Consider the following 17,130-nt stretch of genomic DNA (forward strand, 5'->3'; position numbering starts at 1 on the left):
CAGAGGTCTTTGGCCGCTGGTAGCTCTGCTCAGGGCGGGGAGGGAAGCTGGAGCCCATCTCCTCAGAGGGGCCCTGGGGAAGACAGCCAGACATGCAGGCAAGAGACTCTCTACGTCGCTCTCTTCTGGGAGTTTTATATATCATAAAGTCTTCATGATATATAATATAATATGTTTCATGCAAATATTTTCTCCCATTCTGGAGATAATCTTTTATTGATCTTTCATTTGAGGATGTACTTCATTTGATAATTTATTTAATAGATGATTTTTTTTGTGGTGTAGCTTGTTAGTTTGATGTCATTCCATTGTTTGTCTTTTTCTTTGCTTTTTTTGATTTCACTGTCACATCCAGAAATCATTATGAAGACCATGTCAAAAAGCCTGACTATATTTTTTCCAGTACTTTTATGATACCAGGTTTTACACCCAAAGCTCTAACACAGTTTTAAATGATTAAGTGATTCTTGTGTAACAATATTTATACAGCATCTTTTACATGTAACTGTCTAGTACTATTCATTTATAAAGATGACCTTTCTCCAATGAATAAGCAACTTTGTCATCAAGAATTGACCACACATTAGTGGATTATTTTTTATTCTATTCTATTTCATATGTGTTTCTTCCCCTCCACACACACACACCCCCCGAATATACTGTTTTAATTAGGAATGAGCACATATTTTGATTCATTTATATATTTGTAAGTTTCCTTGACACAGCAAGGTGTTTACTCCTGGCTCTGTGCTCAGGAACCACACTTGTCTGATCTCAGGTTTCACTCCTGGCTGTGCTCAGGGAAGCAAATGCAGTGCTAGGGATAAAACCCAGAGATCTCCAGTGTGCAAAGCAAGCACCCTACCTAATCTAGTACATCCCCAGTCCCTTCTTTCACCAGTGTTTATAGTATTCGGTGTGTAGGTTTTTTCAGTTTCTTTGCTAAATTTATTCTGAGGCACTTTATTCTTTTTGATGCAGCTGCAAATGGAATTGTCTTCTTAATTTCTCTTTCAGGTAGCTCATTTTTAGTGAATAGAAATGCAATGTATATTGGTCTTATATCTTATATCTCATGCTTTCATTTTTTGGGAGTCCTAAGGGGTTGGTTTTTAGTCTCTTTTTTTTTTTGATATTACATTACTTGGGGAGAGGAGATGTACATAGAGATACAGAGTACAGGCGCGCTTCTTTGCAGGAAGTGATGGGAGGTAACAGGAAACATGACTTCACTTCAGCATTGGAGAAGCAAAGAAGTTGCTGTGTCATCCAAGGTTGGTGGCAGACTTGCTTTTGCTCCCAAACCTGGGAGTGTTCCTTGTGAGCGTGGAGCGGACTCTCTGTGACAGGGAGCTGGACGAAGGAGTCTTGAGAAGCTGATGTTCAGGAGTGGTCACCGGTCCCAGTAAACTCACTTTAATATCTGGTGTCTGTGGTGTTGAAAAGGCATTTGAGTTTTCAATGACATGGATAGGATCGATGTTTTCTTGTTCCACCATCATAAACTGACTCCAATATTCCAGGGGAAGGGAGAGCAGGCATTCTACAACCTTGGGTTGACGCTTGATATCCTGTAGCATCACCACTGGATCTGGATTGGGTACAGCATGAGCAACTATTGTAGGGCCAAAGACTTTAGCCAGATTGGTCACATCCATTTTAGTGTCTGGGCTCTGAGCCACTCTCTGCAAGTGAATCATGAGAAAAGCTAATGTGTCTCTGTTGGCCTGGGGCAGTTCACCAACAGCCTGGTACATGGCAGCTACGCTGTTGTCCTCATCTGTGATTTCTGCTGCTTCCATAAAGGTCTTGTTTAACCGAAAGGTCAGGAGGGGTTCTTTGAGGTTTCGAAGGAAGTCTTTCAAGAGGCTGCAGATGGCATGAACATCATCCACCTTGCTAAGAAGGGGCACAGTTTTCACTCAGAGGAATTTCTCTTTCAGCTCTTTTACTGTCCGGTCACAGCCTGAGATCCGATACAGTCCTGTCTCAATCAGCCCTCTCTGCTCAATCTCATTTACACAGTGGACAACTATGGAGGGGATCATTGGAGAAGTCTGGGACACATAATCTGCCAGCATTCCCTCTCCGATCTTGACAGGTGTTCCAACCAGTGTGGGGATGCAGGGAAGGGGACAGCGGTCCCGACACTCAGGATGAGAGACTACACGGCAGTCTCGACATTTCAGAGACAACTTGCCAAATTTTATCCGCTTTCCACATGGTACACAAGATTCAGGCTTAATAACCGTCTTAGACACAGAGTCATGCAGGCGCATCCCTCCGCCACTCTGAGGAGTGCCAGAAGCATCTGTCTCAGTCCTTGCTTCCAGCAGTCTGTTGCTCAAGGTAGAGTCACTGTTCCAAGGCTGTAAAGTACCTGTTTTTCTTTGGCTTCTGGTCCAATATGGCACAGTCTCAATGGTAGACACAGCTTCAATGGGGCCACCATCATTGGGAACAGTCACTGTAGTTTTTGCTACAATGGATTCATTACCCTGGTCTGCTGTGGACCCAATGGAGCGTGTTTTCTTTACAGGTCCAGGGGGACCGTCAATGAACTGTCGACTATTAGAACGCCTCTTTTCTCTCTTCTTCAGTTTAAAAGTTTTTACCAAGGAAGAATCCCACTCCAGTGATTCATCAGTCTTGTCAAAGCTGATATCTGATAAAATGGAACCAGATTCATCAATAGTTGACAGTCTTTTGTTCCCCACGCTGCTGTTCGATGGTTGGCCTCTGTTGAGAAAAGCAAGAGCAGATTTTTGCTCCTCACTTAGTTGAATGCTACCAGATGTGTCACACATGAGCATCTCTCGAATCAGCTGAATCTGTCTTTCCAGCCTTTCACAGTCCGCCTCGGCTCGCTGTCTCCGTTTGATCTCCACGTCCACCTGGTTGCGTGCGTGCTTCAGCTTAACATCCAAAGCACTGCGCTCCGTCTCTGCTTTCATCAAAAGATCCTTGTACTTCCCCAGCTCGTGGTCTGTTCGCTGCCATTTTTTACGGAAATCCTCAAAGTCCTTTGCCAACTGGATGAATTGGAGTTCATTTCCTTCGCTGAGAATCTCCACCCTGCGTACAAGCTGCTCAAACAGATTCCGCAAATTCAGCATTGTAGTATCCATCTCTTCTCGCAGACCCCTGCGCCCTGGTTTTTAGTCTTTTGTCCCCCCACTGCGGGCGTTGAATGCTGGTTGACAGAGGGTGTGGGGCCAGCAGGCTGTGTGCTCTCTTCAGTCCTCTGCTGCTTCCTAGTGCAGTTCGCATTATGAGGGAAGCTATTCTTTCCATTTCCAGTTTCAAGGTGATTTAAACCGATGCCAGCCCTTTGTTTAGAAACCCATCTATAACACATGCAAATAAGACTTTTTATTCCCATTCTAATTGGAAACAAGACACTAGAAACAGGACTGCCATCTCCCTCAGCCCTAAGATTGTGTCATTGCAAGCAGGCTGAGAGCAAGCAGGACTGAAAAGGTCACTTTACTCTCCTGTTACATTGTTACTATATATTTTTAATGATTACTGTAAACTTTAACTCCCTCCCAAAGCTCTTCAAGTTATTTTAGTCAGTCTTGTCATTGTTGTTTTACATGGTGTCTGGTGTGTGGGGTGTGCTTCCCACAACTTCCTTATTTGCCATCCTGTTGATGTTCTGATTTTTATGTTTAATATGTGGAAATTTAGACTAGACCACTTCTTTGTTTTATTTGTTTTTACATTTTTTATTGAATCACCATGAGAGTCACAGTTACAAAGTTGTTAATAATTGGGTTTCAGTCATACAATGTTCCAACACCCATCCTTTCACCAGTGTATATTTCCCACCACCAATGTTCCCAGTTTCCTACTGTCACCCACCACCATTGACTCATTGCCTCTACTGGACACTTTGCTCCTCCTCCTCCTCCTCCTCCTCCTCCTCCTCCTCCTCCTCCTCCTCCTCCTCATCCTACTCTGCCTCCTTCTTCTTCTCTCTCATCTCTCTCATTCCTTTATGGCAGTAAGGTCTTACAAGTATTGCAAAGTTATCCTGTCTATTTCTTTGCCACTCAGTTCTTGTCCAGAGTAGGCAATTTCTTTAAACCACATCTTGGTTTTAAAGGAAAAACTCATTCAGGAAAAACTCATCATAGGTCTCATCCGCCCTTGCAGATTAAAGAAGTTTTTGATATTAATTATTGATCTCTAATTTTCTGGTATGACTGATAAACAGCCAGTTACTTGACACAAGAATTAATGTGAGAAAAAAAAAGAGTTTTGTTGAGGTGCAAGTGATGCACAAGCAATGTGATGAGGGGTCTTGTTTATCCATGACTCCCAGATTATTAAATATTTTTAAGAATAAAAATACTCAGAATAATGAAGAGTAGTAAAAATACTCAGACTCAGAATTAGAAAGTAGAAAAGTTTATTGGAATGTAAAAGAGAAATCACACACTTCATGTGTGGGGTAAGGAGAGAAAGTAAAGAACTGATTATGTTAAGGAGAATGAGGGAGGTTAAAGATAAGTGTGCGTGTTTTGTGTATGTGTGTTTGTGTGTGTAGGCTCTTTTAAAATAAAATTGGGATCAAGTGACAAGAATGTTAGAGAACATCAAGATGCTAGAGAGTGGTCTGGCATTTGCCTTAAGTTTTGCCCATTGCCTTAAAGTCCCGGGGGATTTTAAGATGAACCTAGCCCTGGGGGATTATTTTGTGAAGTTGGACAATTGTTTTTCTTTTAATTGAATCACCATGAGATAGTTATAAAGTTTTCATGATTGAGTTTCATTCATACAATTATTGAACACCCATCCCTCCAACAGTGCACATTTTCGACCACAAATGTACCCAGTATCCCTCCTGCCAGAACTATCCCTCTCTGCCGCCTCTGTGGCAATTTTCTTCTTTCTTTCTCTCTCTCTCTCTCTCTCTCGCTCTCTCTCTCTCTACCTTTGGGCATTATGAATTGCAATACAGAAACTAAGAAGCTATCGTGTTTGGTTCTTTATATACTTTCAATACATATCTCTCATCTTGAGCAATCCCTCCAACCACCATTGGCTTAGTGATCCCTTCTCTATGCCAGCTGCCCTGTCCCCCAGTTCATGAGGCAGTCTTGAAAGCATGGAGCAATCTTCCTGTCCCTTGTCTCTACCCTCCTTGACTGTTAGTCTGATATTATATTATATTCCACAAATGAGTGCAGTCCTTCTATGTCTGTCCCATGCTTTCTGACTCATTTCACTTAGTATGATATTCTCCATGACCATCCAATTATAATCAAATTTCATGACTTCATCTTTTCTAACAGGTGCATAGTATTCTATTGTGTAGGTGTACAAAAGTTTCTTTAACCAGTCATCTGTTCTCAGGTACTTGGGTTGTGTCTGGCTATTGTGAACAGTGCTTCAGTGAACACACAGGTGCAGATGTGCTTTCTAACTGTTCTTTTTTTGCACCTCTGAGATATATTCATAAGCTTAATTTCTAGTTTTTTGATGAAATCCCATATTGTTTTCTAGAAAGGCTGGACCAGTTGGCATTTCCATCAACAATGAAAGACAGTCCTTTTCTCCCCACATCTGTGTCAGCACTGGTTGTTCTTGTTATTTTTGATGTGTGCCAGTCTCTGTGGTATAAGATGATATTTCAGTGTTGTTTTGATTTGCATCTTCCTGATGATTAATGATGTAGAACAGTTTTTCATGTGCCTTTTGACCATTTGTATTTCTCTTTTGAGGAAGCTTCTGTTCATTTCTTCTTCCTAGTTTTTGATGGGGTTGGAAGTTTTTTCTTGCACAATTCTACTAATGTCTTGTACAGCCCAGATATTAACCACTTATCTGATTGGTATTGGGTAAATATTTTTCCCATTCCGTGGGCCCTATCTGTATTTTGGTCACTGTTTGTTTTGAGGTGCAGAAAATTCTTAGTTTAATATAGTCCCATTCGTTTATGTTTTGTTTTCACTTGCTTGGTCAGTGGTGTTTCATCTTAAAGGATGCTTTTAGCTTCAATTTCATAGTGGGCTCTGTCTACATTTTCCTCCACTACCTTATGGATTCAGGTCTTATTCTGAGTTTTTAAATCCACTTTGATCTGACTTTTGTGCTTGGAGTTAGACAGAGGACTGAGTTCATCTTTTTGCAAGTAGCTATCCAATATTCGCAGCACCATTTTTTGAGGAGGCTTTCCTTGCTCCACTTCACATTTCTTGCTCCTTTATCAAAGCCTAAGTGATCATATATTTGAGAGTCTGTGACAGAATATTCAACTTTGTTCCATTGGTCTGCAGGTCTGTTTCTATTCTAATACCATGCTGTTTTAATTACTACTGCTTTGTAGTAGAGTTTGAAGCTGGGTAAGGAGATGCTACCCATCTTATTTTTTCCAAGGATTGCTTTAGCTTTGGTTGGGGGTTATTGGTCCATATGAATTTCGGGAGTGTTTTGTCTATTTCTTTGAAAATGTCATGAGTATCCTTATAGGTATTGCATTAAATCTGTACAATGCTTTGGGGAGTATTGTCATTTTCATAATGTTAATCCTTCCGATTCATGAGCAGGAGATGTTTCTCCATTTCCTAGTGTCGTATTTTATTTCTTGAAGTAGTGTTTTGTGATTTTCTTTCTGTAGATTCTCCATCTATTTAGTTAAGATAATTCCAAGGTACTTGATTTTCTGAGGCACCATTGTAAACTGGATGTTTTTTAAATATCTGTTTCTGTTCATAGATTTTATTATGAACAGGTACTGGATCTTGTCAAATGCTTTCTCTGCATCTATTTATATGATTATATTGTCTTTATCTTTTCTTTTATTGATATGTTGTATTATGCTGATTGACTTGCGGGTGTTAAACGATCCTTGCATCCCCAGGATGAATCCTAGTTGGTTATGGTGTATGATATTTTTGATGAGCCATTGAATTCTGCTTGCTAGGATTTTGTTGAGGATCCTTGTATCTGTGTTGACCAGGGATATCAGCCTGTAATTCTCTTTCTTTGTGGTCTCTCTCTCTGTTTTTGGTATCTGAGTGATACCAGATTTGCCCCTTAGAAACTCTTTGGAAGTATTTCTGATTTCTCAATTTACAGAAAAATCCTGAAAAGGATTGGTGGCAAGTTCTCTTTAAAGATTTGAAAGAATTCACTGATGAATTCATATTGGCCATAACTTTTGTTTTGGAGGAGACTTTTTATTACTGTTTAAATTTCCTCAATGATGATAGGTCTGTTCAGGTACTCCAAGTCCTCTTGTTTCAGCCTTGGGAGGCTATATGAATCCAGGAATTTATCCATTTCCTCTCTGTTCTCTTATATCTTGGCATAAAGATTCTCAAAGTAATCTCTGATGATTCTTTGAATTTCTGTAGTTTCTGTTGTGATGTCTCCCTTCTGATTCTGTTTATTTTATTTATTATTTGGTTTTTTTTTCTCTTTCTTTGTGAGTTCTGTTAGAGGTTTATCAATCTTGTTTTAAATTTTCTTAAAGAACCAACTCTTGGTTTCATTGACCCTTTGGATTGTTTTTTGGGGAGGTTCCACCTCATTAATTTCTGCTCTAATTTTTATTCTTTCCTTCCTCTAGCCTTGTTTGGGCTCCTTTTGTTGGCCATTTTCCAAGATCTTAAGCTGTGAGGTTAGGTGATTTATCTGGGCTTGCTCTTCCTTTCTGAGAAATGCTTGTAGAGGTATAAACCTAAACTTGGACAGTTGTTAACTTCCCATTTTTTCTGTAAGATCCCAGGGATTTTAAAGGAATTTTAAAAACATAATACGGGGAAGTAAAAAAGACATTGCTTGTAGCAACTGACAAGGGGAAAGTGGGGCTCCCTCTTCCACTAGCAATCTGAGAATACGATGGAATTTTTGTCCTCAAAACCCTATGTTGTCTGCAGGGTGACAAGAAGGGGATATTTTTGTTTTATTTTGTGGGTTGTGTGAGGAAATACATACTGGCCTGGCTCAGGGCTGACTCCTGTCTCTGTACTCAGGGATCAGTCTTGGCCAGCATAGAGGACCAGATGGGGTGTCAGGGGTGGCATCCAGGCCACCAACTGTGTGCAAGACAAGTATATATGCTATTTTTCTGACCAAAAAGAGGGTTTTTATGGTGGAGAAAAAACACAGAAGAAAGGGTAGCAGGCTAGTGGGTACCTGAACAAACAGTAAGATCCCCTTTTGGGCTGGTCACCTAAGATGCACTCCATTCTACCTGAAAAGATTAGACTTTTGAGGGGAAGGGAAATTGTATAAACTATCCGTGTCTATATTAATCTTTGAGCTGGCTTCATTAGCTTTTCAGGGCTTCAAAGGAAAGGAGACCCAAAGGAGGCTGGAGTTAAACTTCAGATGAGGCCCCGGAGTGATTCAAATTTATCAGAAAATTTCTGATAAAAAAAGAACATTTGATTTCTCTAACAGACATTCAATTTTTCTGAACCACTGACAGCATTTTCTGGGAGACCTGGACAGCTGTGGTCACTTTGACCTAGATAGGAGAATATTGGCAGTGACTCATGCACCAAGAGATACTGCCTGTAGTGAAAGATAAAGCCCACCACAGTTCTAAGTCTGCAGCTCTGCAGAGGAGGCTATCATTCTCTTCTTTTGTTTCCCAAAGCAGAAAACCTCCATTTAGACCAATTCAGGGGCATATTAACATCAATTGTGACAAACAGGGTCCCAGAATCATAAAGGCCTCTATCCTTGCTGAGTCATGTAACAACTGTGCAGAACTAATACTTGTGGAAATTTAACCCAGTAATACAGGGAAAATTCAAATGCTTACTCACCAATCTTTATAAACAAGATTTATTCATACCAGGATGACATATCAAAAAAGCCCAGGCTCTTTAAGAATAGGCCCAGAACAAAAGCAAAGTAGGGAATTCATACTTCACTCGCCCTGCATACACAGTAGAATGTCTCCACTTATTTATTTACTTATGCTGTGTTTTAATTGAATAATGGTAAGATACACAGTTGCAAAGTTGTCCATGATTGAGTTTCAGTAATATACTATTTCAACAACCAGTGCACATTTCTTGTCACCAATGTACCAGTTTCCCTTCAGCCCATCCCACCCCACCCTTCCCTGCAGCCTGCCTTTATGGAAAGCACCTTTTTAGGACTCAGTTGTTATCCAGAGTGGTTATTTCCAACTGTGATGATCATAGTGGTCCCTTTTCTGTCCTAATTGTGCTTCCTCTTTCCCTGGATGGCATGCTTCCTACCATGAACCGGTTTCTACTGTCTTTGGATATTGTTTGCTTTTATATCCCACAGATGAATGAAATCATTCCTTTAAATGTATACAAAGTTTAAGGCTGGGGGCAGATGGCCTGGGAAAGATCTCAAGATAATATAGGGGGTTTGGTGAGTGGCCCCAGTACTGAAGCAAGTGGCTTGGGGAGTGCATGAAGAGGGACGCAGTGAGGAAGACCTGACCGGGGACTGTGAGCAGGATGCTCAGTCCTCTCTGACCCGTAGACAGTCCCCTTCTTTCACCTTAACTGCCAAAGTAGAAAGGAACTCGTATTTTCATCAAAGACCATTCAGGCACACACAAAAAATTCAAGCTAGTTCAATTATCAGTTACCTTTATTAGCAAGTAAAGTAACAAATCTTACCTTAGTCTAAGCAGCTTAAGATGCCAGTTCTTCAAGTTAGCAACTGAACTATAAACATACTGACAAAAGTTGAGGTAAAGGTGCTGTCACATTCTATAAGAAGTGGTTGATAATAAGTGAACACCGGTTTTATTTTTTCATTTTCTGGAAAGCACTGCTTTCTGCAATATTAAGGGAAGGTTTCTCGGAAAAGACACTCTAGTGATAGTCAGCATGTTCTCGGCTTCCTTTCCTTTAGTGACTCCACGTTCCAGAGGCTAATTTTACAGGAAAAAGTGTCACAGATGGAGGAAATACTGAAGACATTTTCTTTATGAGGGTCTTAACTTGCAGATTGAATATTTCTTTCTTTATTTCCACTCTCTTTAAATCAGTCACTTCCAATCAAGGTTAAAATCCTTAAGACTAGAATTACCTGCTCTCTCTCATTATGAAACTCAACAAAAATTAATGGTGCTCCACACAAATAATGGAAATTAGGTAACAATCATAGAAATTATTAGAAAAAGAGGTATTTTTACTAATTGCATGTCAGTTATTTAGTAATAATGCCTATTCCATTCATAAAAAACTTTGTAGCATTGTGCATGACAGGTAAAAATATGTTTCTGACACTGACATTTGTTGTCTTTTTTGTACTGCTCATTGTTGTACCCCTATAACTCATAGTAGAAGCTGACATTCATGGATAAATGAATAGAAAACAGGCAAATGTTCATTATTCAATAAAGATACTGATTAAGGGTACCTTATTTTGGGTGGAGAATGTATTAGCATTGCATAATAGATCTTTGTATTTATTTGAGTCATGCTTATCATTCTTAACTACATTTATTTAAAAAAATAAAAGTCATATATATATTTTTTTAAATTGCTGTTCTATGGCTTCGAAACTCTGGATATGTGAGAGATTTGGGCTCAGGAAAGTCAAGTCGTAGGGGAGGAGAAATATATTCCACCTCTCACAGTCAGGGCAAGAGAAAACACAGATACTAGAAGACACAGTTTTTACTATCAGTTACCAGAGGCCATACTTGGAGAGTTCATAGACATATAGTGTTTCTTGAAAACACCTCAGCTTGATCTCCTTATTTTGCTATCTCAGAGAGGCATATAATCTTACATTTCTATGTGCAATTAATGCTTGCATCTCTCTAACCTCTCTGACTCTGTAAGGCCTGCATTTCTACCTGCCATAAGATTAATGCTTATTTCCAGTTCACCCAAATCAGCTCAAGCTCGAAGAAATATGGCCATATAGACCATATTTACCTTATACATAAGACCCCCTTTACCTTATACATACCAACAGATACACACATATGCATCTCTGCATAAAATAAGAAATTTGTCTCACATCTTTCTGAAGTCTCCAGTCTGGTCAGCACCTTAGCAAGCTGGAGACACAGGAAAGCCAGTAGTCTAAGTCCAGTCTGAGTTGGCAGGTCTGAGTACTAAAAATGAAAAGAGCCAATGGTGTAAATTCCAGACTGACAGTAGATGATGAATTTCCCGTTCATCATTTTCCAGCTAGAGAGAGTGAAATCACTAATTCTCTACCTTTTGATCTCTCCAGGTCCTCAATAGATTAAATAAGGTTACCCTCACTACAGAGGGCAGCTTACTAAGGCTGCTATTCAAATGTTAATATCACCATCTCACACCAAAAGAAATTACTTCAATCAAAAAGTCAATGACAACAAGTATTAGAGGGGATATGAAGCAAAAAGTGTTCTGATACATCATGGGTTAGAATATAAATTGGATCAGCCAATGGAAAATGGTATGGGAGTTCCTTTTATAAATAAGAATGTAAATGTCATATGTTCTAGCAATAGCACTTCTGGACATTTTTCTAAGATATATGAAAATACTAATCCCCAAAAGACATTTTCATAGGACATGTTCATGGGAGCATTATTCTCAGTGACCAAAACATGGAGTCAACCTACTTGTCCATTAAGAGATGACTGAATAAAAACCTAATTGAAATAAGTAGGAAATTAAAAACAATAACTGGGAAGGTTTCATTCATAGGATAACAAAGGTAAATGTTGTGGATAGACAGACAGAGAAGTCCCTAGTAATATGAATTTTTTAAAAAAATAATTGAGTCTTTAAATCAGAGCAACCAAAGCCATGATGTCCTCTAGGATATAGGGATCCATGTGACAAACCAGAACAATGATGGAGGGTAGACATGCCAGACTCAACAGAGTTTGCAACCCTGAGGAGAGAGGTGCAAAAGGCAGGAGCAAAAGTCATTTTAAGAGTATGAAAAGGACCATCAAAATTTCCCAGCTTTTGTCCTTGACAACATCTTAGTAACAAAATTTATTTACATAGAACATCACAAGTAAAGGGAGTGAGGATGGGACCCCACAAAACTAACTGTGCAAGGTTAGTGGGAAGGTCACCCACATCTCACTTCTCATCTTGAGAAGTATACTCAGCTTTCTCTTTTCTGGTGAGGCCCCTGTTCTTTTGAGGATGTCCTTTCTTGTTCCCTCTTCCCCTCATATTTCCTGATACATACCTATCTAACATCACTATTCATATCCTTCCTGAAATTCTTTACTGTGAAGGAGTATGGCAGACTTCAATACCTGGGCAGAGTTCATAGCAAAGAGAAAACTCATTCAACCAGGTTGAGGCCATCTGAAAAATCAGCTAGTGGGAACAAGTTTCCTACACAGTGAAGACCAAGTGGAACTCTCACATAGCTTGACTTCTAACATGTGGGGCTGGTGGGAGTGAGTGTCCACGGCAGGAGGCGCTCATGTCAGACTTTATTATTGCTAACTCCCCGAGACCCTTTCACAGGCCACTGAAGAGGGTCTAGCAAGAAAGTTATATCACTCTTCTTTTCTGGAGGCTACTTCCTCCTCCCTTATTTTGCCTTAATCACTGGCAAAATTTCAGAGGTACCCAAGAGTCAGCTAATCTGCAACATTTCAGGAGATTCAGGAAATCTACTTCTTTAGTTGCCCTTTCTACAACCTGCAACATTTACAGAACCTAAAGAAACATAACAAAAACAACAAAACTCATGAAACTCTTAGAATCATAATTTTCCTACTGAGAAAATTATATAGATTATCATAGAGAAAAGGGAAGGAGGGGCACAATGAATCTAGAGATCTTTTGGATTGTGGGGTGGTACTATAATTTTGGTGGTGACTATATTGAGTATTATACATATAGAGAGGTATAAGATTTAAGCTCCAGAAATTCTTTAATATTTGTAAACAAATAATTGTAAACAAAAATTTAATAATCATAAACAAATGATTAGTGACTGATTATTTAAAAAATGCTAATCTTATTGCAAAATATATCCATACATATAATTATACTTGGACTCTTAACCAAATATTTGGATATCTTGGAGCCACATCAAGCTCATGCATAAAGTTAACTGAAACTATATGCTTTACAATAAATAAAAGAACATTTCTGAGACCCATCCATTTTTCAGGACCTGGTGGTGAAAGGAAATTTGAAAGATGAGTGATTGAGATTTCAAAAGAGACATGTAGACTCAAGTCTGATGTGTATGCCCAATGCCCATAGTTTATAACCAACTTCATTCCACTGCATCCTCTGGTCCTAAAAGATATCATCACCAAAATAGCATGTTAGAGATCCAGTTTTGAATATATGTTCCAAGATGGTTGAAAATTGTTGATTTAATTTAGTGTAAATTTCATTTAGTGTAAACATTTTGTCTCTAGCATAAACCATCGAATAGAAAATCAGGCTAGTCTCAAGAAAAGGAAGTGTCAGCTGTTGGACTCAGTCAGTGACAGAAGGTGACAGCTCTGGACGGTTTTCAACTGATTAAGCAGAAGGAGTATGCCAACTTCTCAGTCTAACTGCTGATGTCCCTGAAGTGCGCATAGTTATACATATAGGGAGACTGAAACCAGATATGACTCCTAGGAGATTTTCCACCCCCCCCACCCCATCCACCTTTATCACTGGTTCCAGGCCTTCTTCTCATTCCTAGTCTCTCCATGAACAACAAAATCCTACTCACTAGCCTGTGATTCTACCAAATATATTAATTTTAGTGTCCACTAAGGCTCTCAGACATTTGCAGTATCAGGAGTATTGGAAGAATAACTTGATACCTGTCATTTATTCCTCCAGGAAATGTGCTGGTTGCTGACTTTATGCTGACTCTACCATGTGCACTGAAGAGGGATAAGACTTATTCATGCTGCTACATGTAAAAGTCACATTATAGGTTTTATTACTCCAAGTGTGCTTTACAGAATTGAGTATCAGGAGTATATGGTGTTGCCTGTTAAAGAGCCAAATTCCCAGATCAACCACTAACCAGAATTTAATTCTGAAAGTGGGTTCAGAGATCTATATTTCATTTTCTGGGAGATATTATTTTACATTCTAGAACTTGAGAAGCAGTGTTCTGGTGGAAATCTTTCAGAAAATAAATATGCAAGCAAATTAATAATACAGCTATTTCATTTAATAATTAAGTGAAAATATTTGGTGCAGATTTCTTAGGTAGAAGGAAAGATGCAAATATCAAATTCCATTATGAATTTAGTATGATGGGTAGGTCATTTGACATTCAATCAGACAAAAGTACAGGTACCTGAGCAAACGTAGTATGGTGGATAGAGCACTTGTCTTGCACACAGCCAACTAAGCTCGATCCCCAGCACCCTTTTCAGTCCTCCAGGTCTACCAGAATTGATCCGTGACTACAGAGCTAGAAGTAATCCTTGAGCACTTATGTGTGTGGCCAAAGGAAATAGAACAAAAACAAAAATAGACTAAAATATAAATGTTCCAGAAGTGAGATGAAGGATAGCTGAAGCTGAGGTAGTGTGGGGAGCAATAGTACAGCAGGCAGGTAATTTGCTTTGCACACTGCTAACCTGGGTTTGATCCCTAACATCCCATATGGCCCCCTGAGCACTGTCAGGGGTGATTACTGACAGTGGGATAAGACTTATCCTTATGTAGAATCAGGAGTAAGCCTGAGAATTGCTGAGTTTGTCCCCCCCCCCAAAAAAAAAGATAATTGGGGCATAGTGATGCAAACTTTCCTGAAGAAGACAGGGTGTCCAGACCTATACTGACTGAGGTAAGTACTATTTGAGTCTAGCACTTACGTGCTCTTAACAGGAAGCTAAGCTGATGCAGAGAACTATTAAGACCACTCCTCTTACAGGGTCATAGATATTTTATTCTTTCTCATAAAACCCATTCTGTAGCTCTCGGTTCTTCAACTATACAAGTATATATATATAGTGCCTTGAGAGACTGCCTCGTCTATGTGCCTGTGCTTACTTTAGATACACCAGGACTTGTGTCTCAATGCCTGCCTCGTGCCACATATGAGGGTGTCTCTACACCACTAGGGCTTCAGTCATACTTTACAATTAATAAAAAAATAACTTCTCCCTATTACCACTCCAATTGGAAAAATTTTAAAATTCTTCCAGGAATCTGAGACCATGCAGTGATATTTGTAGGTGGTTACTTTATAATGTTGTCTATGCTCTCCTCATGTTCTCCTCATTTTGCCAATGCAAGTTTCCCTTTGCTGGCGCTTCAAGATGATCAGAATTCCCAATCAAGGAGCCATGTGATCCTTTTATTTAGAAATTCTTCTCCCCATCTCTTAAGAAAGGGGGAAATTCAAATAAGAATCAATTCAGAATAAGACCCCTTTATCTCCTATGATTTAAGGGTCTTTTGCGTGGAGGGTTTGAGCTGACTCATTTCAAAGAGAACATAGAAATTTCAAGAAATGGACTATAAAGCACAGTGATCTTTAACCCACAAGATGAATCCTGACCTTGCCCAGGATTCATCTGGTTCCATGAGGACAGATTCTCTGCAAATATTTGATCATGAAGGTTCTTCATCTTTCACTGGACACCCAAGACATGTGAAGATGGGTCAGTGGCACAGATATGTTGAAAAAAACTTTATTTTATGGGATTAGAAGAATGAAGAGTTGGTTCTCACTAACCACATCTCAGCCATGATCATAAAAAGATATGTTTCCTACCCCACCTGCTCAACCCGTCAAACTCCTAATCTTACTTTGAGATTTGATCAAATAGCAACCAGATTTTCAAAAGTGTGTGTGTGTGTTTGCACGCACATATGTAAGCACACATGCAAAAGCCTTTGTTAATGTCTGACTTGTATTTCCATTATTCCTTAGTTGTACATTTTAGAAGTTCAACTCTCAGCAACTTGTCATCTGCCAATTTGCAGCAACCCCCCAGCCCCACTATTAGAAACGTTAAGTCTGAGAAATTAATATTCTAATGCAAAAACACTTATCCAGCCCTGCTGGGGCATCACTTTCTCTCCAACCTATGCCTATCTCCTCATCTTGCCTGCTCTTCTTTATCACTGAGTTTCTGAAAGTGTGCATGATTTTTCCAATATTTAGCTCACTGGAAATACTCTTGCATCACTTAATGTAAAGAAAATACAGTAGAGATGTGCACCTAATTCACCCTCACTCTTGGTGTGGATGTAACAGTGGAACCTCACCAAGAACTGAGCAGGGCTTGCTAGGACTTAAGGAACAATTTCATGTAACTTGAAGGCTGACTTAACAATATGTTCTGACTTAACAAAACTCCTGAGCTCAGAGCTGTCAAGTGGCTTCCTCAGTGCTATAAAATTCATTCCTTGCTGACTTAATGGTCTTGTCTTTTTTCGTTTTATTGTCATTCAAACCAAAAGAAAGTTCAAGGCTCCTCCAGATTATGAGTCCATCTAGACAATAAAAAGATTGTGAAAATAATCAGAGATTTTATGACTGTTGTGCAAGAAGAAAACAAATCTCCAGGGAGCAGTTAGTTGAAGCAGCAAGTTTTAATTCCTAGAATCAAGAGCAGGGATCTTAATGAGCTGTTTATAAGGCCCACGGGAACTCCCCAATTCCATAAATATTCTGGATGTAACTAAATTTTCTCAGCCCCTTCTCTGTAAGCTACTCTGCGTATTTTGATGTTTGTAATAAACAGTTTTCTGTTTCTCTGATATTTCCCCTGTCTTTATCTTCAGTTTCTTCCAGTTTTTTTCTGGCTTTTGTTAGTTGGACAACTTGACGTCACTCTTATATGATTGCTGATAAACTAACCAGTCTTTCTTGACTGTTGCAAGATAAAAGCATAGGAATTAAGGGATGTTTGGATCTAGTGCATCATTGTGCATTAGATCTCTCTTCTGTTTTTAGAGCTTATTTAGACCAGTGGAACTCTCAACTCTCCATTTGTCTAACCTATTGCATTAATTTAAGATGTATTAAAGGAAAAAAGAAGACATGATTGCATTTTAATTAAGTTGAGATTCAGAGCCATCTTATTTTCCCTCTATTTCCATGTCTAACATCACCTAAAGTTCAATCTTTGGTTAAAATTCCCAAAGATTTTAAATTAAAATTACTCACATTATGCAAAGCTAAAAAATGTACTAGGAACAAATATTGATTTTCATTTTCCTCCTT

The 17,130-nt window shown here is 39.2% G+C and overlaps 1 protein-coding gene across 1 annotated transcript; it reads right to left on the reverse strand.

Annotated features, from left to right (window-relative positions):
• Positions 1–1,229: 1,229 nt before the first annotated feature.
• On the reverse strand, positions 1,230–3,128 carry LOC129403653 (rac GTPase-activating protein 1-like). The gene is given in 1 exon segment (XM_055133469.1): positions 1,230–3,128. A coding segment is annotated over 1 exon segment (1,899 nt).
• Positions 3,129–17,130: the final 14,002 nt, after the last annotated feature.

This window comes from Sorex araneus, chromosome 3 (genome assembly GCF_027595985.1).
Source record: "Sorex araneus isolate mSorAra2 chromosome 3, mSorAra2.pri, whole genome shotgun sequence".
NCBI classification, from domain to species: domain Eukaryota; kingdom Metazoa; phylum Chordata; class Mammalia; order Eulipotyphla; family Soricidae; genus Sorex; species Sorex araneus.